This window comes from Clarias gariepinus, chromosome 28, assembly GCF_024256425.1.
Source record: "Clarias gariepinus isolate MV-2021 ecotype Netherlands chromosome 28, CGAR_prim_01v2, whole genome shotgun sequence".
Taxonomy (NCBI): Eukaryota; Metazoa; Chordata; class Actinopteri; order Siluriformes; family Clariidae; genus Clarias; species Clarias gariepinus.
The window spans coordinates 10,632,957-10,660,751 of NC_071127.1; the positions used below are offsets into that span (position 1 = coordinate 10,632,957).

General features: G+C 37.7%; 2 protein-coding genes across 3 annotated transcripts; one reads left to right on the forward strand and one right to left on the reverse strand.

The window, feature by feature from the left end:
• Window positions 1–2,230: 2,230 nt before the first annotated feature.
• On the forward strand, window positions 2,231–18,637 carry hdac1 (histone deacetylase 1). 2 transcript variants are annotated; one of them, XM_053489738.1, is made up of 14 exons: window positions 2,231–2,361; window positions 3,157–3,269; window positions 4,869–4,986; window positions 6,753–6,827; window positions 6,936–7,074; window positions 12,480–12,621; window positions 14,214–14,306; window positions 14,406–14,514; window positions 14,641–14,781; window positions 15,794–15,902; window positions 16,090–16,217; window positions 16,557–16,715; window positions 17,657–17,705; window positions 18,466–18,637. In XM_053489738.1, the coding sequence occupies exons 1-14, from the start codon at window positions 2,310–2,312 to the stop codon at window positions 18,491–18,493; spliced, it is 1,455 nt and encodes a 484-aa protein (XP_053345713.1). In that variant the 5' UTR covers window positions 2,231–2,309; the 3' UTR covers window positions 18,494–18,637. The 2 variants fall into 2 exon arrangements, with proteins under 2 accessions (XP_053345713.1, XP_053345714.1); XM_053489739.1 differs by having other exon boundaries at window positions 16,557–16,703.
• A 976-nt stretch (window positions 18,638–19,613) lies between these two features.
• On the reverse strand, window positions 19,614–27,636 carry eif3i (eukaryotic translation initiation factor 3, subunit I). Its single transcript, XM_053489740.1, has 11 exons — window positions 27,494–27,636; window positions 25,338–25,430; window positions 25,090–25,177; window positions 24,898–24,963; window positions 23,525–23,674; window positions 23,201–23,328; window positions 22,934–23,044; window positions 22,056–22,145; window positions 21,711–21,784; window positions 20,790–20,882; window positions 19,614–19,880 (listed from the first exon to the last, which is right to left on the reverse strand). The coding sequence occupies exons 1-11, from the start codon at window positions 27,494–27,496 to the stop codon at window positions 19,799–19,801; spliced, it is 978 nt and encodes a 325-aa protein (XP_053345715.1). The 5' UTR covers window positions 27,497–27,636; the 3' UTR covers window positions 19,614–19,798.
• Between the last annotated feature and the right edge of the window lie 159 nt (window positions 27,637–27,795).

The window sequence follows — 27,795 nt, forward strand, 5'->3', positions numbered from 1 at the left end:
TGAACAAATTCCCAAACCATGATGTAAAATCTAGCAGAAAGTCTTTCCAGACTTTACACAAAAGGTGTAATATGTAGTTAAAGCTGTGGAATGTAATCTTCATATTAATGCACTTGAATTTGGAATTTTATGTTTAATGATCTGGTGTCCACATACTTTTGGCCAGATATGTGGAGTTTCTAATCACACCAGGTTAAATAACTTCATTTTTACTCATATTTTATTGACGCTGTGCTTTATGTCTGCACTAAACCTTTTCCAGTTCTTTTAATTTCCATATAGTATTTACATGATGTATATAAGCTTGTTAAAATATTATTTTAAAATTTTTATTTCTGTGTAAAGTTCAAATTTAATATTCTTCCAAACATCTTCTTTTAGCATAATCTAAAACATTTTGAGTAGTAAACATTGATAACACAGATAAATATCTGGCCTTATCATTTACCCCCTTTTTTTTTTTTTGTATTTATATGCAAAATTACTCTACCCGTCAAAAGTTAGGACACACCTTCTAACCCACGGTCTTTACTTTTTTTTTTTTTTTTTTCTACATTATAAAATAATTGAAGGCATCATAAATATGTAATAAACTCCTTTGAACAGTTGATATTGAGATGTATCTCCTACTTACAGTATGCTCTGTAAAGTCTTCATAGCATAGGTGACGATCGTTAATTGGTGATTTCTAAGGCTGGTGACTCTAAATTAACTTCTCCTCTGCAGCAGAGGTAATGTTTGGTCTTGTTTTCCTGGGAAGGTCTTCAAGAGGGACAGTTTCATCATGGTGCCTGATGGGTTTTGCAAATGCACTTGACACAATACTGTTCTTGCAAGAAACATTTCAGAACAGCTGACCTTCATGTCTTAAAACAAAAACTGACCAATTGGGTTTAAAAAAAAAATCCAGTTTTGTTCTAGAATGCAGAAAATAAATCCAAACTTGTGCCCAAACTTTTGACTGGTACTGTAGATAAAACATGTTTTTTTAGCCTTTGTGTCCTGAATAAATATCTAAGCACCAAATCATCAAGCATTATATATCACAACCTTGTTGAATACTTGGATATGATCAATCAGATGGTGCTGATGAAGTTTTACAGGCACTTGATGGCAGATGATTCACAAATTAATAATAACAAGTGTTCTAATAATACTGATATTCGGTATAAGAGCACTGGATCATTTTTCCACTTGTCTGTGTTTATTATATTACAGTACATTCCAAAACTATTAATATTTTGTTAAATTGAAACTGCTATTATACTTACTGCAGCATTATCTAATCTATAAAACAGTCTATCCAATTGTGGCTTATTTGGGAAATATTTCTATTGATGGAGTAAAAAAAAATAAAAATTACCATATTGTTTTTAAAATGTCAGTCATTGATATTAAATTTTCTTTCACAACTGCAATGTCACATTTGCAGACTTAGATTTGATTACCTTTAGCCATGCTGATATTCAGTATATCAAAACTCTAACAGCTAACAGCTTGTGTGATATTGCTTGAATATGAAAAGCTGTAGCAGCACAGTGGCTTTGGGCTTATCACTGTCACCTTGGCTAAAACCAGCCTCAGGTCTGTGTACTGTATGTGAAGAGTTTGGATGTTCTGCCTGTGCTTGATGGGTTTCCTCCAAGTACCATTACCCATACCAGTACCCTGAGGAAAGCCATCAAGCACGGGCAAAACATGCAAACTTCCGTCCACAGTCCAAAGACATGCATTGTGGGCTAATTGGCAATTCCAAATTTGCCTGTCTGCTCTTTGTATTAATCAGTATATAATCTGCATGTCGTTGGACTGTGGGAAGAAACCGGAGTACCCGGAGGAAACCCACCAAGAACGGGGAGAACATGCAAACTCCATGCACACAGACCCCGAGGCGGGAAGTCGAACCCGGACCCAAAGATTTAAGCAATACACCTTGTTGTTCGTCTGTTTTATTTATTAGATGACAAATCTATTTATTTACTTCACCTCAGAAAAAAAAGACATAACTAAAACCATATCCTCATCATTGGTTGTTGTTTTTATTTGAGAGTAAATAGACATTTCTGGTTTATATGAATGACTATTCCTGTCTTGAGAAGCCAAAGAGTTTTAAACTGAAAGCAACAGAGTGTGAAGAAATTGAGGGAACCAGTGTAAGGAGCTGATTGGCTCAGATACCCGATGGTCCCACCCCCAGGAACGGAAAGCTGAAAGATGATTGGTGCAGACGCTTGGAGCCAAGACTCGGTTGAAGTAGGCTGCGCAGAAAGCCCGGCAGGCTGCAGCCTCAGACTCTCACTGGAGCTAAAATGGCGCTGACTTCCCAAGGAACAAAGAAGAAAGTTTGCTATTATTATGACGGTAAGAAACCGGGCGCTGATGCATACGATTATATTTTTCAAATCCGCCGCGATGGAAACGAGCCGTTTCCCTTTTCATTCGGTTAGACTTTGTGTGAATAACGTTCTTCCGCTCTTTTGCTGTTTGTTAGCTTGTTTTAGCCGGTTAGCATAATGCACTTCACGTTAGCTAGCTAGTTAGCAACGCCAGAGAAATAATAAAACTATCACCTCTGAGCGTCCTGGAAAGCATTTCCACCATGTAAAAAAATAAACATAATTATTTTCTTACGGTAAAATGATGTTTTAAACAATTTATGAAAAATATAGTTATTTACATATATTTCAGCAAGTCTAGTCTCTTATTCATGGCTAGCATGCTAGCAGGTCTGCACGAGAGAATAGCTAATCAAAGTTAGCGAGTTTAGCTCAAGAGCTAATTGAGTTTTTTTGTGTGTGCTTGTTTCTGTATTAATGTCTGCGATGTAACAAGCAATCAAATCTTTATTATTATTTTTTTTTGGGGGGGTTATTTTTTTGATGCTTCAGAGTTTTCAGTATGGATGGAGGATGCTCTATTAGCTGTGTGTGTGTGTGTGTGTGTGTAGTTACGCGGTAATAAACTGCAGTTTGTTTCTGGGAGCTTTACTTTAAATGCAGCTCAAGGCATCTTTTCTTCCACCACTTCATGCAATGCATGAAGCTAAATGATTATAAAAAAAAAAAATACATTTAAAAATTTTGCCCACGAAGGATTCTAAACCATCTTTGTGTAATGTTAGTGATGTTCTTTCTGTCTGCCTCGCATGTTTTGCAGGTGATGTTGGGAATTATTACTATGGCCAGGGTCACCCCATGAAGCCCCACCGCATCCGCATGACCCACAACCTGCTCCTCAACTATGGTCTCTACAGGAAGATGGAGATCTACGTAAGCCATATTCTATGGAAACTTTTCAGTCCTGTTTGTTCAGCAAATCCCAAAATCTTGCTTTTCCCTGATATTGGATTAATGTTTCAGTCATGATAATTTTTCAAGTCATAACTGTGGGTCTGAGGGACTTTTAAACTGAGTTTGGTCTTAAAATAATAGGTCTCAATTTATACAAGCGGGACTTTATTTTGCGTTAATTACCAGTGAATGTTTTTCACATGTACTGTATTTTGGCGTATACAGTATACGTCGAAATATACAGTACTGAAATGAAAAGACGAACAATATTACCCTGTCATCTGAGATTATTTCTCTTGAAAGAAACTAAAATACACAGTTAACATGTTGATTTACCACGGTATGTGTAATGTGAGTGTTTGAAGTGTGTGTGCACTGCCTCGCTGTAGACAGTGTTCATATCGGTTGCGCACATAAACAAAGGTTGCTGCAGACTCAAATTCAAATTTTGTCACATAAACAGTCTTACACAGTACGATATGCAGTAAAATGCTTATACGACTGCCCGTGACCTTAAATAAATAAAAGCTTGTACATAAATATTAATAAAAAGAAATACAATAGATTTTTTTTTTAACTAGGATAAAAATATACTGTACAAATAAGTCACAATATAGCAAAATGTAAATTTAGTGTGAATAAAAAAAGCTAAAATGACTGGGGGTGTGCAAATATGCTTAAAAAGTGTCTTATTAAAGACTCCTGCACAAGGAGACGATTTGCTCATGTTGACATAATCTACTACCATGACATAACCGTGTTTCTTGGTACTGTCTTATTGAATCTCTCTCGGAATCTTTCTGCCGCCTTTTTTCCACCTCGCTGTTCGTTCACGATCATTTCTGTATGGACGGAAATAATACTAAACAATGAATACTTTTACTTCTGTCTAGAGACCCGTTTCCAAAAACAACTGCACAACACAACTTCCAAATTTTTGTCTCAAGAATAGAAATGTTGCATATGGTGCGTTTTCGGTATATGAACAAATGAACCGAACCGAAGTTGCACACAAGCCTGGGAGCCGTTCAAAACTTGTTTACGTCAGCAGAAAGTGAAGCGAAGGGATTTTTGCGGGATGTGTTTTTTTTTTTTTTTTTTTTTGCACTTTCTGCAAGATTTATTGCCATAGGTACCATGGGTGCTCTTTGCGCTATTTGCCAAAACCTTTTCAGTCAGTGCAGATGTATCCAAAGAATTATCATCACTTTGTCCAAAAACAGGTGTTCGTTTGCTGATTTGTGTCAGGTTGCAACTTCTGTTTTGCTGGCATGATGGGAATTGAGGAAGTAAACAAAAATTATTAATTTCTATGGAGCGATGAGGATTGTATGCAGACTGCGAGATTGATCTATAAAAATACCTTTACGTTTAAGTCGACACATCTTTCTTGGGAGATAAGAGAGCTGGTTACGTTGCTACTGTCAGCTATACTCTAGTTTTTGTAGGAATGCATCGCATAGGACGAACCTAGACGAAAACATTTTGTTTATTTTTTCTCACATATTCATGCATGCAATGTGCATGAAAAGGACACATGAAAAATTATCTCTGCCATGTTTTGTTTTTCCTCAATAGAGGCCACACAAAGCCAACGCTGAAGAAATGACCAAATATCACAGTGACGACTACATCAAGTTCCTCCGTTCCATCCGCCCAGATAACATGTCCGAATACAGCAAGCAGATGCAGAGATGTGAGTACATATAATGCCTAGTTTTATAGTTTATACCCTAAATATGCTCTCAAAACGCTTTAATTTAATTTTAAATGTAATGTTAGAATGTAAACTACAGATGTTAACCCATATGTACTGTAATTTATGCAAGTGTGTTTTCTTCGGTATAAGTTCTGTAGGGTAAAAATGGAGATAATTCACCGTCCCAAGTCAATTTTAAAATTTTAATTAATTTTTTTACTTTGTGTTCTTTGTACAATACAAATTTGTACAATATTATTTTATATGTAAATGTAATAAATAAATTATAAATAGTTTAGCATTAAAATGCATGAAAAATTATATAATTTCACTGAAAAAGGCCATTAAAATATTTCCTCTAAATGATTAGTTAGGTCCCGCGAACGACTGAGGCTGCAAACTCTGAGCCGTCTGTGACTTCACGGGGTCGCCTGTACAGTATAATTTTGTGTTTGATGTGGTAAGGAAATAAGTAACTGAATGGAAAAAGAAGAGAAGTAGTGGTTGAACAGAGAAATGTGCTGAAGGTTTACACTCCTTCACTACAGGTTGTCAGGATGGTCAAACAAACCAAAAAACACCAAAAAAAAAAAAAAAATAAATCACATTGCCAACCTAAACTGACTTAAATGCAAAAAAAACTCTCCGAACGCACAAATGTGAAATAGTTTTCAGATTGTCTTTAGTTTGAGGTCCTAGATTTGTTTTATATCCGGTACGTGGTCATGTGACTTGAATGAGAGTGTGCAGTTCGGATTTTTTTTTTTTGCCTCTGCACATTCATAAAGTGCTGATGTTATCAGTCAGTTCCTGCAGCACAGGGATTCCATAGTAGAGCTAGCAACAGCTGCTAAAGCAGCTACGTGAGACGTCTGCCTGTCTTCCTTCCTCTGACCCTCAACCAATGCAACAGATTTATGCCTTGTCTAAAACAGAGCCACGACCACAGGATGCGTCTTCTGACGTGGTTGTTTCAGAAATTAGCAGCTCCTCGCTGCATGGGTTGGGGTTAAATACATTGTTTCTAGCTGAACCGTATTACGTCATTATCCAGTGCAAGACTCTTAACTATTTGCTTGGTTAAATATTGGTTTATAAACTTTGTCCAGAAGTTTTTCAGTATATGCTAAACTGTTGGTGGAAGAGTTTTTTTCTTTTTTTTCCCCTTTTTTTCCTTTTGGAATTTGTGTGGAATTTTGGTTTAATGGTGCAGCGTAGGTAAGCTTGGTCAGTGTAAGCTATTGACAGCAGCACTGAAACGAGCTTAGCCTTGGTTGTTTAAAAACAGCCAATGTGATTACGACCAGACGTACACATCAAAGTGTGCTTTATTATTAACACAGTAATAAATTCAGCATTATGAGTAGCGCTGCTCAGGTGTAATGAATGATAGATACAAAATTTAAATGCTGCCCTGCCCGACTGATTACCACAAATACATGAACTAATCAGACTGTGATTTAAACCCTCTCAGCAGTTTTTTTTCCCTCTTATTTACGGCTAATGCTAAGTGTGAAATCAGAGCGATGGCTAATGAGGTGTTGCTGTGTAAGCCGGGGATGAACATGATGGCTTTTTGATGATGCTCGAGTCTAATCGTCAGTCTTGTATGCTAATTACCAAAGTCAAAGTGATTACTTTATAGAAGGATTAAAAAAAAAACATTTAATAGAAAAATTTATTAAAAATAGCTCTAAAGTGTCTGGCTAATGTGTTTCACTTCCTTTTTGCTAATAATGCGCTTATTTGTATTCCTTCCTCAGTTAATGTGGGTGAAGATTGTCCCGTGTTCGACGGCCTGTTTGAGTTCTGTCAACTTTCAACAGGTGGCTCTGTCGGTAAGTGCTCTTACCCAGAATGGTTTAGTGTTTTTAGTTATTTGTTTACTTTACGGGTTCTAATAAATGGCAGATGATTAAAAACTGACAGAAAAACTTTATGTCCAGCGGGTGCCGTAAAACTAAACAAGCAGCAGACAGACATCGCCATTAATTGGGCGGGCGGCCTTCACCATGCCAAGAAGTCGGAGGCGTCTGGTTTCTGCTACGTCAACGACATTGTGCTGGCCATCCTGGAACTACTCAAGTATGTCCCCTGGTTAGGATCAGGCTTTAAGCCTGGTGTTGGCTATGATTATTATTATTTATTGCATAAGGAACAAAAACTTGCAGTTTAAGCTGGTGTTTATTTTGTCATTTAGTCAAAGCATAATTATTTAAGCATAATGACAAAAATGTGAACGATACAGTGTCATGTTATGCTACTCTTATGTATACTGTGTGTATGTGTGTGTGTGTGTGTGTGTGTAATAATATTTTTAAATACACACACATATATATAATGTTTGCTAAGAATTTTTTAACAGATTAATGGTTTTGTCTCTATATTATGAAATTTACTTAATTCCCCCATTATTTCAACCTTTTTTATGATCAGTAAAGACAATTTGCTTTAGGCATGATACCATTCCAGACCGTCCCATGATCCCTTAGTCTCCTGTTCATTACATGGTTCCACTATTGCTGCACTCGTGTCAAACCGGGGTCTACGTTGACCAATTTAATGAGCAACTGAAGTGTTTGAATTATTTATTGATTTGTTGATTACAAACGACAAAACGGAATAAGAGTAAACTGCATGAACAACAATTGGGTCAGCTTGAGTTTGCTCCTCTTTAAGTTTAATTGTAGAAAGTAACAGCAACGTTGAGTGAGCTTCCAGTGCATCTCTCTCTCTCTCTCTTTTTCTGAAAAACCAAAAGAGAGCTAAATTCGGTTAGGAATAAGAGAGTGAGAGAGTTTTGTTTACCTCCACAGCTGTGTTTGTTGTGTGACAAAAGTGAAAGCAAAATAACAATAATAACCCCATTATGAGTGAAAATGTGCCTCTTTGTGGGCATGTACAGTGGTTAATCAATCGGACTGTAGGTCCTACCGTCGCCGCGCTCGGCGGTACCGTTTGGCTTTGTGCGTTTGCTGACTTTTACCGTTGAGTGGCGCTATATAACTACAGACTGACGCCTCATGCCTTAGTTCATTCTCTGCTGGATTAATGAGACACAGAGTTTTAGAACTGCACGTAGTAGCGGATAAAATCAAGTAAAACATTGTAGTTAAACAAATTTATAATCACAGAACTAAAATGACGATACAAATGTAGAATTTAAATTAAATTAAATCTTATTAGGATCAAATTTAAACAAAATAAATGTTAACACAGTGAGCCTTTAAATTTTATCACGTGTAATTAGAAAAGACGCGTGTAGGGTTTTGTGTCGTCTTATATCTTGTGTTCTTTAAATTTATAGTAGATTTATTAACTAAAATAAATGACCATAAAAATTATAACATTGTTAGGACGTTCTACTGCGTCAGCTGATGTCGGTCATTCAGCCCCGCTTGTGTTTGTGCGTTATTATAAGAATGAAATGCAGTAGACTGTTATGATCTGTAACGGATTCGACCCATGTTGCACGGGCGGCACCATAAAGCACGGACACGAGGCGAGGTCTTACGGGAAAAGGGTAATTTATTTAGGCAAAATGGGGAAGGAAAGTGTTGAAGGAGGGAGAATGGAAAGAATGGGATAAAGGTTGTGCATGTGCAGTTCCGGGGGCTGTGCCACACTGGCATGCGGGCACACAGCTGACGATAAGTGTTGGTGCGAGTGGCAGAACTGAGCACGCGGAGGCAGCGCTCCTGCACGCTCCCTCGTGACGGCGCTTCTCCCGCTGTCGATGGCCGGCGCGAGTTCTCGCTGACGCAAAAACCTAACCACACTTTTCCTCTTCGGCAGCGGGGCTGCGAGGGCGGGCGCGGTGCGGGAGTGAAGATGCCGCGGGAGCTCGCGCAGCTCTTTCTCGCGCTGTCCTCAGCGCGGAGATCAAAGGGCGGAATTCTAGTGTCCTTGTTTAAAGTCCCTCGGGCGCGTCACATCTCCCCACTGACATGCTTCTTTCATATTCTCCATTACATCGCGTACTTCCCAGACCTCAGACAAACCTCCGCGCCTTGCTTTTATAATGCGGAGCAAGGCCGAGATCATATTAACGTTAATTATCGCCAGCCGGCACAAATAGGCGGCTCCCGTCCCTTTGCTGCCTATTCAGGGAGCCTACGGAGTGAGGGAGTAGTTATAGTAGATTTGGGCGTACACCCATCACACGCGCACGCCGTGGCAGATCATCATAATTGTCCTAAACTTGTATTTCATAAGGTTTTCCGAGCGGTGGTACAGCGCAACGGGGGTCATTATTTACTATTAAACATTAAACGAATTTACAAAACTTAATGCGTGCGATTAAGCGCTGATTCTACGTAGGAAAGTAAAAAAGAGGATCCTGATGCTCAACATTCCGGAGACCAAACCCCATTTAAATTAAATTAACAAATATTGCATGTAAATAACAATAGCCCACGTTTAAAACAGCATTTTATTTAGATTATAAAAAAATAATCCTGCATCTGTTTTAGGTGTTCCAGCTGCCACTGTTCTAGAATTTAAATTAAATCAAATCTTATTAGGATCAAATTTAAGCACAATAAATGTTAACACAGTGAGCCTTTTGATTCTATCACTTGTAATTAGAAAAAAAGCGTGTATGGATTTGTGTCATCTTATTTCTTGTGTTCTTTAAATTTATAGTAGATTTATTACCTGAAATAAATTACCATAAAATTAAAACAGTGTTAGGACGTTCTACTGCGTCCGCAGATGTCGGTCTTTCAGCCCCGCTTGTGTTTTTGCGTTATTATAAGAATGAAATGCAGTAGACTGTTATGATTTGTAACGGGTTCGACCCATGTTACTCAAACAACTCAGTTCAGGTGTAAGTAAATGTCTGTGCTGTTTGGGGGAGGGACGTGCTAATGATTTGGTCGGCTCTGTGTGTGTGTGTGTGTGTGTGTGTGTGTGAGAGAGAGGGGGGTGTCGCGGTGGTTGATTATTCAGTGAAACAAAGGCTCAGCTGAAAAATGTTAGGCACATCAGTCACTTAACCCCCAATAAAAGGTATTTGAGTGTTATGATAGTTGTAATATAACAGATGCGCACTGAATACTAAACCAGGCACGGAGATTAATGAACCAAGATAGCCCCCATACCCGTTTAAAAAATAAATAAATAAATAAATAAATAAATACCAAATAATATTATTGTGTATAGACTGATTAAAAACAATGCAATTTATGCTATCATAAGGAAAATAACAAGTTCTTCCATTCCAATGATTAAAAAAGGTAACAATGTCAACTTTAGAATCTAGAATCCAGGAGATTAAAATTACACAAATTGAAATCACTGAAAGTCTCCAGAAGAGCCTCAGATTCAAGTGGTTTTTAAAGTGTGGAGAGGTCCATTACAGTTTCTCTGAATGTATAGGTGAGAACAGCCGATTCACACCTGGGGAGGGTGAATCATTTGTATTTGAATGTTGTCTGGCATTGTAAAGCACTATAGTGACACTAAAAGAACAACCCAGGATTAATAGGAATTCTTATACTGCATAAACATTATTTAGCACAAAAAAATTCCTCGCGCTCGGGAAAACTATGCGTGCGGTTGAGCGCTGGTTAGACTATAGGAAATTAAATCGGAGGGTTTTTATTTAGACTATTAAAAAAATAACCTGCGTCTATTTTTAGGCGTGCCAGCTGCCACTTTTTAGTTAGAAGTTTTCAATACAAAGCTTATAATGCCCACATGACATGACGGAATAAGGCACGGCTGGTGATGATTGGGGTTTGTTGGGTTACAGTGGATTTTACTACGCGGTGTGAGTGCAATGGCCATCCGTCTGCTCGCGCTGACTCTGCTCTCCGCGGATGGCCCCCTCCCACCTCTCGCTCCTTTGAAGTCCCCGGGCGCGTTCCATTTGCCCTGCTTGCATGCCGCACTTCCGCGTTGTTGCACGCGCGCTGCATACACAGCGCGTAGTAAAATCCACTGTAGCCCAACAAACCCCGAGTATTTTATAGCGCGGGGTGCAAGCCCGGGCAACCATAGTAACGATAGCTCACCAGTCATGTGTAATTCTGCGGTCCCGCTGCTTCGCATGTCTGAAGGGGAGGACGCCTAACTAGTGAGCGAGGAGCGATATTGATTTGGGCGCACGCCGTGACAGGCTGAAAAAACTGCTGTCAGATTAATGTGCAAAAACTATATAATAAAACTATATAAGACTACATGCCTTTATAAGACTTAACTTTTATTTAAGCGCACTCACAATAACGAAAAAACGTTGTGATTTTGTAAGTGTTGTGATTTTGTAAGTGTTGTAAGCTGTGCTGCTCTGTATTGTTTTTGGTGAACTTGAGCGCGTCAGAAAATGAACGCAAACGTTTTTTTTTAAAGTCTGCTTGCTGTTTTCCCGACGCGTTCATAATCATTAGTCTACTTCTGCCGGTGCGCTCTGGAAAACATAATGCATGCGGCTAAGCGCTGATTAAAACTATGGAGTAAATTAAAGAGGAGAATCACGATTCTGAAGTCCTGAGCCCAAACCTCATTTAAATTAAATCAACAAATACTATAAGTAAAAAAAAAAACAATAGCCCACGTTTAGAAACCGTTTATAAATTCTTTCCGACATGAGTTGGCCCGGTGTTATGCGCAGAGCGCCGGGAGATTTCCTGAAGCTCAGAAATCACTGGGCATTTTTTCTAAATAGCCGCTATCTTTAACAACTGATGGAGGTTTTGAGCTGTATACACACGCATTCCTGCCTAAACAACTCTTAAAACTACACCTGTGACACAATAACAGTAATATTTCAAACATTCTGCAGGCTGATATTTGGAGAAAGGAAAGAATAATGAATAAACCAGTTGTTGGGTCAAAATAACCCAACCAGGTGTTAATTTGTAAACTACATCTCATATGAGCCAACATGAGCAACCCAACAATGTGTTTAAAGTACCTGAAATAATCCAGAACTTAAATAACAATAAACAGATACAGAGATACGCTGTATAACGGTCACTGTTGTATTTACGGCAACGAGCGAAAATGTCACTTTGCGCCACCTGGCGGCCATTTTACGAATGACTTTGAAATGCAACTAATTTATTTTGGCCGCTGACGTTTTCACGCGGCGGTGAGCGCGACGGTAATAACCATTCCAATTGATCAACTACTGTACATACACTCTTCCTTCAGTGTTGTCACGTGTGAAATTACAAAAACAGCACTACAAAAGTTGCACCCCCCCCCCCCAAAACTATACAATAAGTATTGTCTATATATTTTTTATTATTAATTAAATTTTTTCAAATGTTGTTTATAGGCAGTTGCCATGGTTTACGCAGCTTTGAGTCTTATTGAACGACAAAGTTAAGTTTCAAGTAAAGTTTAAGCGCATAAGAGATGGCTGATTAACCAATTACATTTTGATTTTTTTTTTTTTTTCCTTTTTTTTTTACCTCTCTGATAAATTGTAAACTCCTTATAGGATTGATGTAAACATAAGACATGTTTTTATCTTATTTTGTCAGGTACCATCAAAGAGTTCTGTATATCGATATTGACATCCACCACGGTGATGGAGTAGAGGAGGCCTTCTACACCACAGACCGTGTCATGACCGTGTCTTTCCATAAGTATGGAGAGTACTTCCCTGGCACAGGCGACCTCAGAGTAAGTTATGTTTTTAGTTTAAAAATGTAACACCTTAACTAAATTTTTCCCGGCATTTCAGAATTCTCAAATCAGAAGAAATTGATTTTATTTACAGGAGCGGTTAGGGTTGCATGTTTTTGCAAGGTTTTCTAAACGATTGTTGCCTGTGGCAGCAGGTGATTGGCACTAGACACTATTACACACTATTCCTGCCTCGGGCCTGTGTGAGACTTTTCATTTTCTTCCCTTGCTTGGTGGGTTTTCTTCCGGGTGCTCCGGTGTCCTCTCGCAGTCCTGCGATGGATCGGCGCCCTGTCCATAAGTCTCCTGTGATGGGCTCCAGGCCCCCTGTACAGTTTAAGTAGTATAGATGCCAAATACATAGTTAAACGTGTTGGTAATGATTATTAATAATAGAACACTGCTCTATTTAAAAATAATAATGATGATAAAATCCCAAAATGCATATCACCCAAACATGTTAAACAAACTGGATAAGAAATAAATAATTAAACAGCTGTCAAATTCTCCTCTTGTCTCTCTGTGCTTATTCAGAAATAAGGTTTAAAAAAGTAGTGCATTGTCTGAACAAGTTAATAGATATGTGAGCTATAATGATGATAAATATGATGCAAAATAGACATTGTCTGTCAGTTAATGCATTTTTCATTGATTTAATCCTTAATGACAATATATACATTTATTGTTAACAGCTACAGTAGTACTATAGAGGTTTAGAAAAATGAATACATTTGAATGTTATCGTTTCTATAGTAACAGCTACTTCAGAAGGAGTTTCATGGCAGACCCTCCACATACTACAAGACTAAGAATGAACTTTATATTGAACTGTTAACAACAACTGCTACGTTATACTCCCAGTACACCCTCATCATTTAAAAATAATAAATCCATCCTAATAGTAGCAACTATTAAAGCACATTTTTGTCACAATTAAATCCTTATTCCTGCACATGCTAAGAACAGCAAGTTGGTAAAATATTTTTTCTCCTGAATCTTGATTAAATGAATTTAAGAACTAAAATTTCCAATATAATGATTCAGTCACGGGATTCCGGCGAACGCGTGGCTTTGTTTGTCGTTGGCCATTACTTCAACCACATACGGTTCGCTACACAATAAAACCACCTTCCTCCTAGAACAAGGTGCTACGTATGTACAACATAAATTAACACAATTAACAAGCTAAGACACACAATTAGCTGAGACTAAACAAGTTAACACAATAAATTAGCAAAATGATCCAAGTGCTATCCAAAAGACTGCAAAATTGTCAACATAAGTGCATGTGCAAATAAACAACAAGAAGATGTCACAATGCAGAACTAATGAGGTAATGAGTGGAGGTAGTGCGTGTAACATGTCCGTTAAAATAGAAGAGAGTTCTTGTACAGTTAAATAACGAGTAATAAATATTGTCCCAAAACAGCAATTGCAGGTTGGTGTGTGTTTTGAAATGTGAAATTGAAAGATGTCTTTCAGATAGTTTTATTTCAATATCATGGAGTTGAGAGATTGTTGACTCAACGTTTATACACAATTCATATTTAGTGGTGGTGTCCATGGGGCTAATGTTCAGTTTTTTGCAGGACATTGGTGCTGGAAAGGGCAAATACTATGCTGTGAACTACCCACTCAGGGACGGGATTGACGACGAGTCCTATGAAGCCATATTCAAACCTGTAAGTCGTTTAAAAAAAAAAAAATGCTGTGTAAAAAATAATAAATAAATCTCTCTTTAATTTCTGACTCGTGTAATCCACAAAATCTGTGGCGTTCAGATAATGGCCAAAGTGATGGAGATGTACCAGCCGAGCGCCGTAGTGCTTCAATGTGGTGCTGATTCTCTGTCTGGGGACAGGCTGGGCTGCTTTAACCTCACCATCAAAGGTCATGCTCAGAACTTTTCTTTTTTTTTCCTTTTTTTTTAAATCCGTATATCATAAAAAAAAAAAGTCCTGTGTATGGTTTAGTGTGTTAACAGGCAGAGTGTGTGTGTGTGTGCGCGCTCTTCAGGTCATGCCAAGTGTGTCGAGTACATTAAGAGTTTTAACATGCCCTTACTCATGCTGGGTGGAGGAGGCTACACCATCAGAAATGTGGCCCGGTGTTGGACCTTTGAGACGGCTGTCGCCTTGGACAGCACTATTCCTAACGGTAAGTCACATGTCCTTTTAGACTTTCATCATTTTAGGGTTTCATCACGGTGCTTAATGGGTTTTTGCAAATGCACTTAAAAAGCTGACCTCCGTGTCCTAAAATAACAACTGTTTTGTTAAATAATTACCAAATTCCAGTAAATCACCAGTATTGATGTAGAAAATAATAAATCACTGAACAAAAACAAAGAAATTAACAAGTGATCCCAAACTTTTTAGCGGTTCTGTATGTGTCTCTTTAATGTATAAGGGCCAGGTCATATTTTCATATCTCAAGTCTCAAGACTTGAGTTGATGATAGAATGATAATTAAACTGGTAATGCTAATTATTAGAGGTTTATGTGCTTGAAGTGTTTACATCTTCATTATGTGGGAGTGAGGTACAAACCTCACTGGATGATGGAGCGGCTTGATCATAGGAACACTCGTAGTTAAATAAAAAATGTAGGGGAAAAAAATGCCACAGACTGGCTGAGAGCGAGTTTGGGATTTTCGTAAGGGGTGAAAATGCACCACTGTAAACAAAGGGAAAAAAAAGTGTTATAATTAAAAAAAATTAAAAAAAATAATCGATAATGGAATGCAAGAAACTTTCGAGCTTTTTTGTCTTAATTAAAACCCAAAACTGTAAACAAAAAATGGATGCATAAAGTTATGAGTATTTAAATGTTTTCCTAGAAACTACATTATACTCTAGGTTGATCTTGGTCATGTACAGGCTAAAATAACTCTCCTGTGCTTTTCCAAGCGTTTCCTAATGAGCCGATACAGATTTCATATTTTAGAGTATTTAACATAACCCGTGTCTTTTTGGTGGAATATATAAGTAAAAGGTTAAGAAAGTAATAACACCTAAATCCTTTTTCCAGCTTTTCTACATGACTACATTATGACATGCTTTTTAACTTCTTTAAGGGGCTTGATTTTTAACAGTAGAGTCTTATTGTTGTTTCCTTTAATTCGTATACAGTTGTGTTCTAGTGTGCTGACTTTCCTCTCATGCTTACAGAGCTTCCATACAATGACTACTTTGAGTATTTCGGACCTGACTTCAAGCTCCACATCAGTCCCTCCAACATGACCAACCAGAACACAAATGACTACCTAGAAAAGATCAAGTGAGTCTTTAGAGATTGTTCATTCCTCAGTTTTTTTTATTATTTTAATCCCTCCTCTTTTTTTTTAGATGTTTGGATTTCTGCTTAACATTTGCTCTCTGGTTGTCAGTATGATCTGATCTCTTTGTGTGTGTGTGTGTGTGTGTGTGTGTGTGTGTGTGTGTGTGTGTGTGTGTGTGTGTTTTAGGCAGCGTCTGTTTGAGAACCTGCGCATGCTTCCTCATGCTCCAGGGGTGCAGATGCAGGCGATCCCAGAGGACGCCGTACAGGAGGACAGTGGGGACGAGGAGGACGACCCAGACAAACGCATCCCCAGTATGTATCCTATTGGGGTTTTTTTTGTTTTTAGTTTAATGTGAATCTAAAGTAATGTGCACTCATTTCTTCATATTTTGCTTCCAAAAATGTAGTCTTAAGGAATAATTATTACATTGTCTGACACAAACAGCAGAATTATCTCCATTATCTTATGTTAGCCAAGCAGTCTAAAAGCTGAAGAAGATAAGTTTTATAAATATTTCCTGTAGCGTAGGGTTACGATTTGTGCTGAATGAGAGAAAAAAAAACATTTTGCAAATTGCTCATTGTTTTTTTTTATATATAATCTGTGGCGATTATTCGTCCTTTAAATCTTTTCATGCGTTTCCTCGACAGTCCGTGCCCACGATAAGCGGATAGCCTGCGACGAAGAGTTCTCCGATTCCGAGGATGAAGGGCAAGGCGGCCGCAGGAACGCAGCGAATTACAAGAAGACAAAGAGGGTGAAGACAGAGGAAGAGAAAGATGGAGAAGAGAAGAAAGGTGATTGCACGGGTACAGTCGATATGCCATCAGCATTATGAACATTTAATGATTGAGATTAAGCCTGTTTGTTTTAGAAAGGAATATACTGTAGCGCTGGAGTCTTCTGGAAAACTCACCATCACCTCCACAAGGAGGCGCTTCCAAATTTTTATACAAGTACATTGAAGGCTTTAAATAAATAAATATCAATATTTATGCACTAAACACTTTTTGATATTAAACTAAGGAACCTTGCCAAACTCTAGTTATTAAACTGTGGAGAAAGTTATGTTGCCACGGTGACCAGCCCACAGTATAGTCCATATGGTGCATTTCTCACATTGAGAGCCTGTTTTTTTGGAAACAGAAGGGTTAAGAACTAGTCAGAACTAGATTAAATTGTGATTTAATCGATAAATTAATAATTTTTTTTTTTATTCAGAATTGATTCACTTTAACCTATTTAGGTAAATCTTAAAATATTTTTTTTTTTTTTTTTTTTTTACACCTTAAGTACACAATAATTCCTTTGTATTCCCTCTCTCATCTCTCACTTTGAAGTTTATTGGTGGTCGGTGAAATACTGCGACCTACTGGACTCATGTGCTGCATAAAATTGTCAGGAAAAAAAAAGTTTTAAGAGATTTAAGAATTAAAAACACCTTATACAGCATTCAATTGCATATTAGATACTTGTAGTAATTTTAAAACTAGGTTGAGACGAATTAGGGATGTAAAAATCTAATTAAATTAAATCGCCTAATCGCTTTGGTTGGAGCGATGAAACCCATGTGAACATAAATTAAATCGCAATATGTTCACATGGGTTTCATCGATCCAACCAAAAACATGCCATTAAAACTCTTTTGTAAACAAGTGTATGATTTTGATTTGTAATTACTACTTATAACCCAGTGCTGCCTGAATGAACACATTAATAATGAACTCCCTCATGTTTTGCTCTCCTGCAGACGTGAAGGAGGAGGAGAAAACCCCAGAAGAAAAAATGGACACAAAAGGGTGAGTATTTTATCCAGTTGCTTCCAGTGCTTCAGTCAACACTGACCCCAGAATCACTATTTAAAACAAAATAAGTTTTTGATGAATTGGAATAAAGCCTACCTCACACTGGTGTAAAATACAAGAACCAGTCAATTGATTGTTTAAATAGTTATTTTAATATAATAACTGGCCAAAAAAATGTTACACGCTCTAAGAATTGCTTTGATTACTGCACACGATGTGAAAATAAGTCCTCACAGAACCTCTTTACAATTTGTTCCATCAGGCAAGAAAAAATTCATAGATGTTAATAAACCCTGTCATGTTTAGGTCGTCAACTGACCCTATTTTATTACCTTATAACGTTGCTGAGTCTAGACCTAAGCAACCCCAGAAACTTGCACAGTGGACACTACACAATCACTTTCATGTGCTTCCCTTCTTACCTTGTTGCACCCATCACTCTGGAATAGGGTCAATCTGGACATGTTGGACCACATGACCTTTTTCCATTGGTATAAAGTCCAATCTTTATGCTCCCTAACAAATTGAAGATTTGTTTATTTCTGATGAGTCTCACTACCAAGTGGTTTTCTTATGGACACACAGCTGTTTAGTTCTCATCATATTGTTTGCGCATGAATGGGAACCCTCACTTTCTTTATTAAACAAAGCGCTTATCTTTTATTTAAGTGATCATCTCCATGATTTTTCCCTGATCACATTTCTTTATGGGGTGTTGGGTGCTAATACTAATGATCCTTTTCTGTTTCTGAAGGCCAAAAGAAGAGCTGAAAACGACCTGAGTCTGAACAGCTGCATGAACTTGAGTTCACACACACACAATGATGTTAGCCTTCAGGCTAAACACTGTAAATTATTTTCTAAGACTCCTTTTACTATTTGTATTCTTAATGGGCGGTATAAAGATTTTTTTTGTTTGTTCTGCATTACATGTGCGTTGTATGTAAGATGCATCCTTTCCTTATTTCTCCTTTCACCTTTTTTTTCTTATTTCTTTCTTAAAAAATAGGTAAATTTATAGTAGCACCTCAGACAGGACCAGAAGCGGTAGCGATGGTCATTAGATCTGCTCCAATCCAAGCAGCTTCACCTTTAAGTTATTTGGAATCATGGCCTTGAATATCTATTTAACACATGTTTCCTGTATTAGGTGGTCTTTTCTTTTTCTGGATGCTGCTTCCTGGCCCAGTGTCCTTTACCTCATTTTTAAGAGAGAAGCTCGTTCGTTTTAATGATGTGTCTGTGTTTATGGCTCCTGTGGCCAGAACTGGCTGTTTTTAGGAGTTCCACAGTTCTGTGGTTTTTTTGGTAAAGTAAAAAAAAAATAAAGAGAACCTGATCTCACCTTGTGTTATACATTCAGTCAATGAAGACTTAAGTGTTATAAACCAAAGCACGTCCAAATGAAGACTTGTGGTTTCCTGAGAGTCACGTGACTCGTTTTTGTTTTTAAATTCATAAATCAAGATTCAGGAAATTTTTACAATGAACTTTACATTGACTGCTTATATAACATACGAAGAAGGAAAATGTACATAATCTCTTGGCTTGTGATGTTACAATTCAATTGCTACAACAAAACTTGTCCACTAGATGGCGGCACCAGCTCTGAACTACTCCAGTACTGAAAAGTGTTTTTTTGTTTTTTTTTAACTTTTAAAGTCTGAGCCAAATCAATGCGAACAGGAAAGTGGTGCAGTTCTTCAAAACCCTGGCATGAGAGGAGAAAAACAGTTAATTTCTGGTGATGAAATGAAACAGTTTTTATCTATTTTACCTAAAGCACAAGATTAAAAATTATGCTACTGCAAGGATTTATTTGGTTACTGAGATTGTGGAGTAACAGTTACAAATTGTTAACATCCTGATCCGATTCAAGTATGTATGAAAAACAGAATCCTATTTTGTACGTCAAACTGTTTATTGAGAACGTGATTTATTAAATAATCTGGAACATTCCAGCCATCACCTGTGCAGTCTTTAAAACCCGAGTGTAAAAAAACAAAAAAAGGTTGTAATTCTGACTGATGAACTGCGGGATGACGCTGGCTGATGCGCTGATGTTGAAACAGGAATGATGTCACAGTTTAGGCCTCGAGCTCGAAGTCGAAGTACTGAGGATCGAAATAGTGAATTCTGACGTAGCCGTCCTCACCACCGCTGCTGTAACTGCACAACACAAATGTGTAACATGACCAGAGTTCAAACATTACTCTACCAGCGTGCAGTCATGTTACTATAATAATTTTATAACCAGATTAATTAACACAGCATGAGATCTTTTTACAGCTTTACCACAGCACATATAATCTTGTGATTATTTCCACAACCACACACGCTGGTGAGTTTTATATCAGAATGTTGGCAAAAAAAATAAAAATCCAATTTAAATGACCAAAAAAAAAAATACACAATAAGGTACAAAAGTGCACTACTAGTAAAAATGCTTCTATTGTACCTTATTTAAAAAACTGTAAAATTTTGAACTATAAGAAGTTACATGAATGAGTTCCTAAGAAATTGATCCCTCTCTTAAAATCTAATCTTAAGACGTTTGGACTTCCATGGAACACGTGCTTTAAGACTCAAAGGAAATCTTTTTATACAACGCAGGTAATGTTCCCAATCTCTGTACTTTTATTTAAATATTCTTACTGGAACCAATAAAATGCTGATTTTTAATGTTCAAATAAAATTAGAGACTATTTTCACAAGAAATTGCGTAGTATGACAGCAGCAGAGGACGCTGTACAGCCGACAGAGCTGATAATGTCACAACTGGCAAATTAAAATAGGGGCGCAACAAAAGGATGAATGGTGGGACTGTTCCCACTTTTACAACAGGCACGACATGGGATCTAAACTAACCAAATAAATAAATAAATAAATAAATAAATAAAAGGAAGGGTGTCAAACACCTTAACAAAAGAGCTAAAAACAAAAACAGGTTGAATAAAATCCAACAACGAGAGTGATCTAAAAAAAAAAAAAAAAAAAAAACAGACAGCAGTGGTGGTGACCAACTGCAAAAAGCAACTTTGTCTATAAGGAAGAAATAAAACCAATAAATAAAACTACCTTTTGCCGTCTGGGTGAAACGCCACGCAGTTGATGGGGCCGAAGTGACCCTTCACTCTTCCAAACTCCTCTTCGTAAGCTGCGTGGAAAAACCTGTAATGAAAAGGAAAACGCACATATGAGGAAAATCTCACGTCTCCATACTCATGCAGGGATACGGTAATGTAATACTACAAGAGCAAGTCGAAGATTATCCACAGTCCGGCTGTAGAATTAACTTTCATTCATTTTTAAGAAAAGACAAAAACCACTTGACAATCACCAGAAAAACACTTTTTAGGATTTTTTATTGATTAATTAGCAAGTTATGGTGAAAAATAAGTAAGTATTTGGTTAATAACAAAATTTCATTTGTTAAAAATGAAAAATTGTTGTCATTTTTCATTTGTTTCACTTGGTTATATACCCCTTTGTTGGCAGTGACAGAGGTCAAACGTTTTCTGTAAGTCTTCACACTGTTGCTGGTATTTTGGCCCATTCCTCCATGCAGATCTCCTCTAGAGATCTAGATCTTCCCTGCCAATTACAAGTAGGCCATCTTGTTTTTTCTCACACTACAGTTACAGATTAACTGATGTAACACGTTCAAGGCTTCTGTCTTGCGCTGACAAACGTTTTACTGATCGACCCTCGTATAACGAACACCAGTTTCAAACAGAGAGTCGGTTTTGTAACACAGATGTGTGTAGAAGTCGCTCGTGTTATTTATTAGCAGGGAGCTATGGTCTTGTGTATGACTTTTTATAGACTAGATACATAAAGCAGTTATTCGGTTTGGGCCAACATGGAATTTGAGCAGACACACACATTTCTGACAACGTTCATGACCATACCTATTCCTGACTTACTGTTTTACTGATTTATTTCCATTTATTGATTGTGTGTGTGTGTGTGTGTGTGTGTGTGTGTGCGCACACCAACCTGGCTTCAAATTTGCCAATCCTAGTGGAGGTGGTTGTGACCTCCATGGCCTCCTGACCTCCTCCCATGACCACCTGCACACAAACACAACAGTCAGGATTAGATTAGATTCAGCAGTAGAAGCGATTCATAGAGATTTCTGTCATCCTATTCAGACTAAAATCAACTCTCCTGATTGACAGACACCATCATGAACTACAGAAAAGCAGCAACACTGTTTAACTCTTATGATAATGAAGGAAAACGAAAGGCACGGTTTATGGGGGGAAAACACTTTTTGAGACAGTTATAACAAAGACATATTAGTGTTTTCCGAGTCAGACGCTGGATTTAAAGGAGACTTACGTGGTCCATTATGGGCGAGATGGCGGCCGAGTTGACGGGTCGCTCAGTCTTGAAGGTTTTAATGTGCTCTAGCGAGGACGAGTCAAACAGCTGTGTAGATTCAAGAAGTAGAAGGTCAGCTCGATAAATGTTTTTGCATAAAAAGTTTCCCAAGGTTGAACTAATAATAATAATAATAATACAGTACTGAGAGTCTCAAGACCTCTGCTTACTAATGTAACTGTGAAACACGGAAAAACCTTCAAACATGGAGACGAACATCTTAAGACTTAGGCGAGCAACCTGGGATCACATGTCTCATCGCTCAGGACTCGCAAACGTGATCGTGTCCTTGAAGCACTACTACAGCTCTGTACGCACATCGGCTATTCTTAAGCTCCATCAAAGATGTTTAACCCAAGAAGAATCGCAATAAATGTATGCTAATATTAAAATATGTGAATTTAAACAATTATTTATAAAAAATAAAAAATATTTTTTTTTTAACCTGACTGATCCCTCCAAAATAAAAGCAGGTCAATTCAAAACCCTAAAACTTTTTATTTTACATGCAAAAAAATGTCCAAAAGCTGTGGTTATTCATGTGACCAGGGCGTATAAGTGTCTTTGTAATTAAAGTACAGTTTGTATAGGGGCGGTGGTAAAAAAATAAATAAATAAATAAAAAAAAACTTTATGGACTTTAAAGCTTGGGCAATACTCTAGGTCTTGCAACATTTGTATGCTCATTTCAAAACAAAACCAATAATAAATAAATAAATAAATAAAAACAGCTCTGGCAGGTAAGCAGCATATTCATTTACATTCATATTAATCGATAAAAAAAAAAGAAGGGCGGTAAGGGCGTGTCTCTCGTCTTGAACAGATAAAACCCAAACCTTGGCGGCGCAGTCTTTAGAGGCCGTGATGACCATCGTGAGGTCTACAGATGACTGGATGTCGTTGATTTGCTTCGTGTGCTCCTTCACTGTAGTCAGGATATCGCCAGACTACACAAACACACACACCTGGTTACTTCACGTCACACATTATATATATATATATATATATATATATATATATATACACACGGTTTTAAAAGTCCTGATATTTACACACAACTACAGAAATCACTAATAGTGTAGAAGTCGTGTGTGGACAGTAACCTTGGCGCTAAACTGGTTGATTTCTCCGTTTTCGTGTCCCGCGATCACGAACTCCCCCAGTGGCCCCCACACCGCACTCGTGATCTTCGACTCGCTGCATGGCACGGACAGGTACGACTGGTTGTCCTCTGAAAGGCGGAAAAAAATTAAATAAATAAATCCCAGTAAATAATTTTTTAGCACGACATATCTGATCTCTTGACGAAATTAGACATCTGATAGCGACTGAAAATGAGTGTTGAAAAAGGAGGACACTTTCGTCTGTAGTCGAGTTTTGCGTCTGCACCCATCTGTGGATTCGCATTTGCTCCTGGTGACGCTTACCGATCTGTTGGGGGTCTCGCAGATCGAAGAAGTTCAGGAAGCACTGGTAGCCCATCTGTTTGTCCGTTGAGAACATGATGATGTTCCCGCTGAAGTCGAAGCCACACGTCCTCACTGCCGAGTTGGTATCGAGCACGGCGAGCTGTTTACCTGAACGCAAGAAACGAGAGCGTACAATTAGCACACCTCCACCATCATAATATCAACAGGTTGATCTCTGGTAAAAGTCTGGCCATTATTAATATAATAAACGGTTTGTGTGCGACATCGCTAGGGAGAGAGAGCGGGAAACACGCAGGGGTGGACAGTGAGGACTTCAGAGGGCGCTAGACACCACAGAGTGACTGTCACGTTTAATGCGACTGAGCGAATCGAGCAACGTCAAATTTTGTGTTAGGCTTGTATGTTTCTTCCAAAACAAAGTAGCCTACACTTTACCTTTGAAAAGTAGCTGGTGTGCGTGAGACGACTGAGGAGGACGGGGTTATTGCGTAGGACAACACACTCTAACGTGATCACTGCTCTTTCTAGAATCTTTTTTGCGTGACTTTATCAAGGTAGCCTCTCTAATGATGCTTTGCTTTTGAGCATATTCATCTCCCGCACTGCTACAGGCTTTTTAACCTTTTTTTCCCACCAGAGGGCTGTTGTTGCAGTACAGTTACTAAAGAACTACACTTTTAGACACAAAAAAAAAAAAAAATGCTTAACGCTGCGTTCCATTCCGAAGTGTACTTGATAGGGTGCTCCCTACTCCTTGCTCGGTTTGCAGGAAAAGTCGGTGAAGGGAACTTGAATATTTATTGAAACAAAATTCGATACCATTATAAAACATTCTATTAAAACAAATAAATTATTGATTAATAATAACTGATTACAGATGTACAGAGATTTTTTTTTAACAGATTACTAGTCTACATAATACTAAGGGATTTCTTGATTAAATTAAAATGTAAATTACCGTGTCCTTTTAATATGATGTCGTCCTCAGTAATAACGATAATAAATAAATTCTTTTTCATGCTCCATTTTTTTTCCTACGCTCCTTTTTTCCAGTGAAGTGAACACCTGTTGTTGACTCGTTTCCTACACCATTCGCAGTTCCCTTTAAACTGAACATTTTTCCTCCCTGCGGTTTGGAATCACATTTAACATGACTGAACTTATTTGAAAATGTTGTTGGTCTTCCAAAATGCTCACAGAACGAGTTACTCGCAATAACATTACGTTGTCATATATGAGCTCCTATTTAAAAAGAGGGCGTGGCTAAGGAGGACGTACATCTGGCCAAGCATTCGGAGGTCGACAGGCCAATCCTTTATGTAATGAATGCTTGTGTATGTAGTATATAAAACTGGAAGAGAGTCACGAACCCGTCTCACAGTCCCAGAGCCTGCAGCTGTTGTCAGCCGACCCGGTCAACACGTGTTTTGTGTCCCCTTCACAGGTTATTAAGGCAAACTTACAGAAAAAACATTAAAGTGTGTTTATGTATAAACAGTCAATATTTTGTTAACGTGTACAGAATTATATGTTCACAAGTAGTGAGTGACGGTAAAGGATACAGTCAACGTCGACACACCACACAGCTCCAGTGTGACCGTTGTAAGTCCCGAGCCTCTCTCCGTTGACCGAGTACCACACGTTGACAAACTGAGCGAGAAGGGGGGGAGGGGGGTTCAGATGATTAACAAATTGTGTTGTTAAACTTTTCTCCACTTAATAGTCCTAAAATAAAATAACGTTTTATATTTGTACTCATTGTATTATTTGTATTTTTCTTCTGTTCCATGTTTAACTTTACTCCACGCACCTGGTCCTTGGCCACAGAGAAGAGCAGGTCACCCTCTCGGTTGTATTTGATCTGAGTAATGGACCTCTCATGGCCCTGCAAAAGGATGGGTTTCTGTGCAAAAAGCAAACAAAACAGTGTTAACATGAGTGTTTTCAAATTTGACAGCAAAAACATAAAAAAAAGTCACACAAGCAGATTAAAAAAAAAAATCATGAACTGTTTTGTGCTGTCACATGTCTAGGCATTTATATGAGACAGGCTGTAGATTACACATTGTACATCTTACACACAGTATTGCACTAGTAACTTCTGGTCAGTTCTCACATTACGCTGTTTATACTGTGTAAGATCTACAGTGCGTAATCTTTTGTCATACCCACACAAACAACCCAATCTTTACCCTTCTATTGTTTCAGATTTTTTTATATATATATATATATATATTAGTTCTCATCTCTATTTACGTCTTGTATATTTATTGGAAATTCTATCTTTAGTTTAATTGTATTGAAATCCTTCTTTTCTATTCCTTCTTTCCACTTTAGATCATCATACTGTGTATAATGTACTGATTGTGTGACAAAAATAAAATTTGATTTTTTTCTCTCCCCAGCACAGTGAGAGCACTTGTTAAAGTGGTAAATGTTCAGGATTGTCTCTCTGCTGGTGTTACTCGACCTCAGTGCAGCTTTTGACACCATCGATCATAGTGTTCTCCTTCACAGATTGGAAAATGTAGTAGGAATTAAGAAAACAGCCCTCTCCTGGCTCAGATCCTATTTGAATGATCATTATCAGTTTGTAAATTATATAAATGGTGACTACTCTGCATGTGGAGTTTGGTGTTCCACATGGTTCAGTTTTAGGCCCACTGCTTTTTTCCCCCTCCTCAGATGCATCCTCTGGGGCACATAACTATGTTAGCACGTTTTAGCATGGTATTAGATTTCACCGTTATGCTGATGACACACAGTTATGTCACAGCAAAAAAAAGCTTATATTTATTGGAAAATCTATCTTTAGTTCCGTATTCTTTTTATTGTAGTCTATTCTATCTTTTCACTTTAAATAATCACACTGTGTAGAGTTTGTGATGAAATAAAATCTTATTTATTTTTATAACTCTGGGTCACCAGACACACACATCTGTGTGGCTGGTTAGTTGGTATAATTCTGGGTAAATAAACAAACTAATTATAATCTGTGGATAACATTCTGATATTTAGCACAACAGTAAACTCACCCACGTGTATTTTGTTAAAAAATAATTCACATCCAATGACATCATCACACCACCTGGTTATTGCATTATTTTCCCCTCATCTGCATGCTTAATAAAGACTTACTCTTCTGTGAGGCTTAACAAACAAAAGACATTCATCTGAAACTAATAATGAAACACTAAAAAAAAAAAAAACTGGAGAAACTATTCATAAATATTAGACTAAAAACACGAGAATGTATGACTATTTAAAAGCAAAATATGAAGAAATAAGGCAAGACTTTTGCACAGTACTGTAGATGTTTGTATATAAAATAGGTAATATAAAGTACACATAATTCAGACTTTATCCTGACCCTATATACTGAAATAAATAAGAGTGTTTAACGTTAATAAAGTGAAATATAATGTTAAACTACACAGGATTTAAAACCTCTTTCTCGAAGTCTGTTGTTATATGTGAATGACTAGCTTAGGCCGAGCTAGCTAGCTAGGCAACAAAAAAAAAAACACACAAAATATTTCCTACGAAGAGATATTTATGTGAGATAATTTAACTTTTTCCCCACAAGTTAGTTTGTGTGGAAAAAGTTAAATTATCTCACTGCTAAAGAAGAAAACCGACCGACCATGTCGGGGGGTGAAACACGGTAAATAAACCCTGCTAGCCTGTGAGCTAGCGATAAGCGGATACCAGCATAAGAACTGGGTGTGTCTCAAACGGCTCAAGTCTAAACTACATAGTGCACTACACAGCATACTGAAACCTCCACAGTGACTCCCCCAGGTAGTCCGCGTATGTAGAAAGCAACGAGTCGTCTGACATACACCCCTAGTTACCGCGCGAGCTGTTCAGGCCCAGTTGTTCACAGCAGATATCCGATAATAAACGCGCAGGTTTTATTCGTAAATTTTTACTTTTGTTAACTGGAGCACAAACCCGTTCACTTACCATCTTAGGGAATAGATACTTGTATCTCCGTAATAAAGACTCTTTAATCAGCCTGGTGACGTTGTAGATATTTATATCAGTGCTCCATGCGCGTGCTGTTAAGCGCCGGGTTAAAACGGAAAAGAGAGTCTCTTACTTCCTGTTCTTCAGAAATACCGACTTGAAGGAAACAAGAGTTCCGATTCGACCGTTCCGGATGTTTATTATTATTATTATTATTATTATTATCCTCACACAAAAACGATATAATAAGGATATGATATGATATATCTTCTTTGTTATAATATAATCTTTATTATAAT

Excerpts from the sequence above, each read along its gene's own strand:
- eif3i (XM_053489740.1), bottom strand. Across the intron at positions 23,329-23,524 it reads GCGAGACCCCCAACAGATCG|AGGACAACCAGTCGTACCTG; the intron begins GTAAGCGTCACC and ends TCCGCCTTTCAG. Across the intron at positions 23,045-23,200 it reads TCAACCAGTTTAGCGCCAAG|TCTGGCGATATCCTGACTAC; the intron begins GTTACTGTCCAC and ends GTGTTTGTGTAG.
- hdac1 (XM_053489738.1), top strand. The coding sequence starts at position 2,310 with ATGGCGCTGACTTCCCAAGGAACAAAGAAGAAAGTTTGCTATTATTAT. Across the intron at positions 14,782-15,793 it reads GGACAGCACTATTCCTAACG|AGCTTCCATACAATGACTAC; the intron begins GTAAGTCACATG and ends TCATGCTTACAG. Across the intron at positions 16,218-16,556 it reads CCCAGACAAACGCATCCCCA|TCCGTGCCCACGATAAGCGG; the intron begins GTATGTATCCTA and ends TTTCCTCGACAG.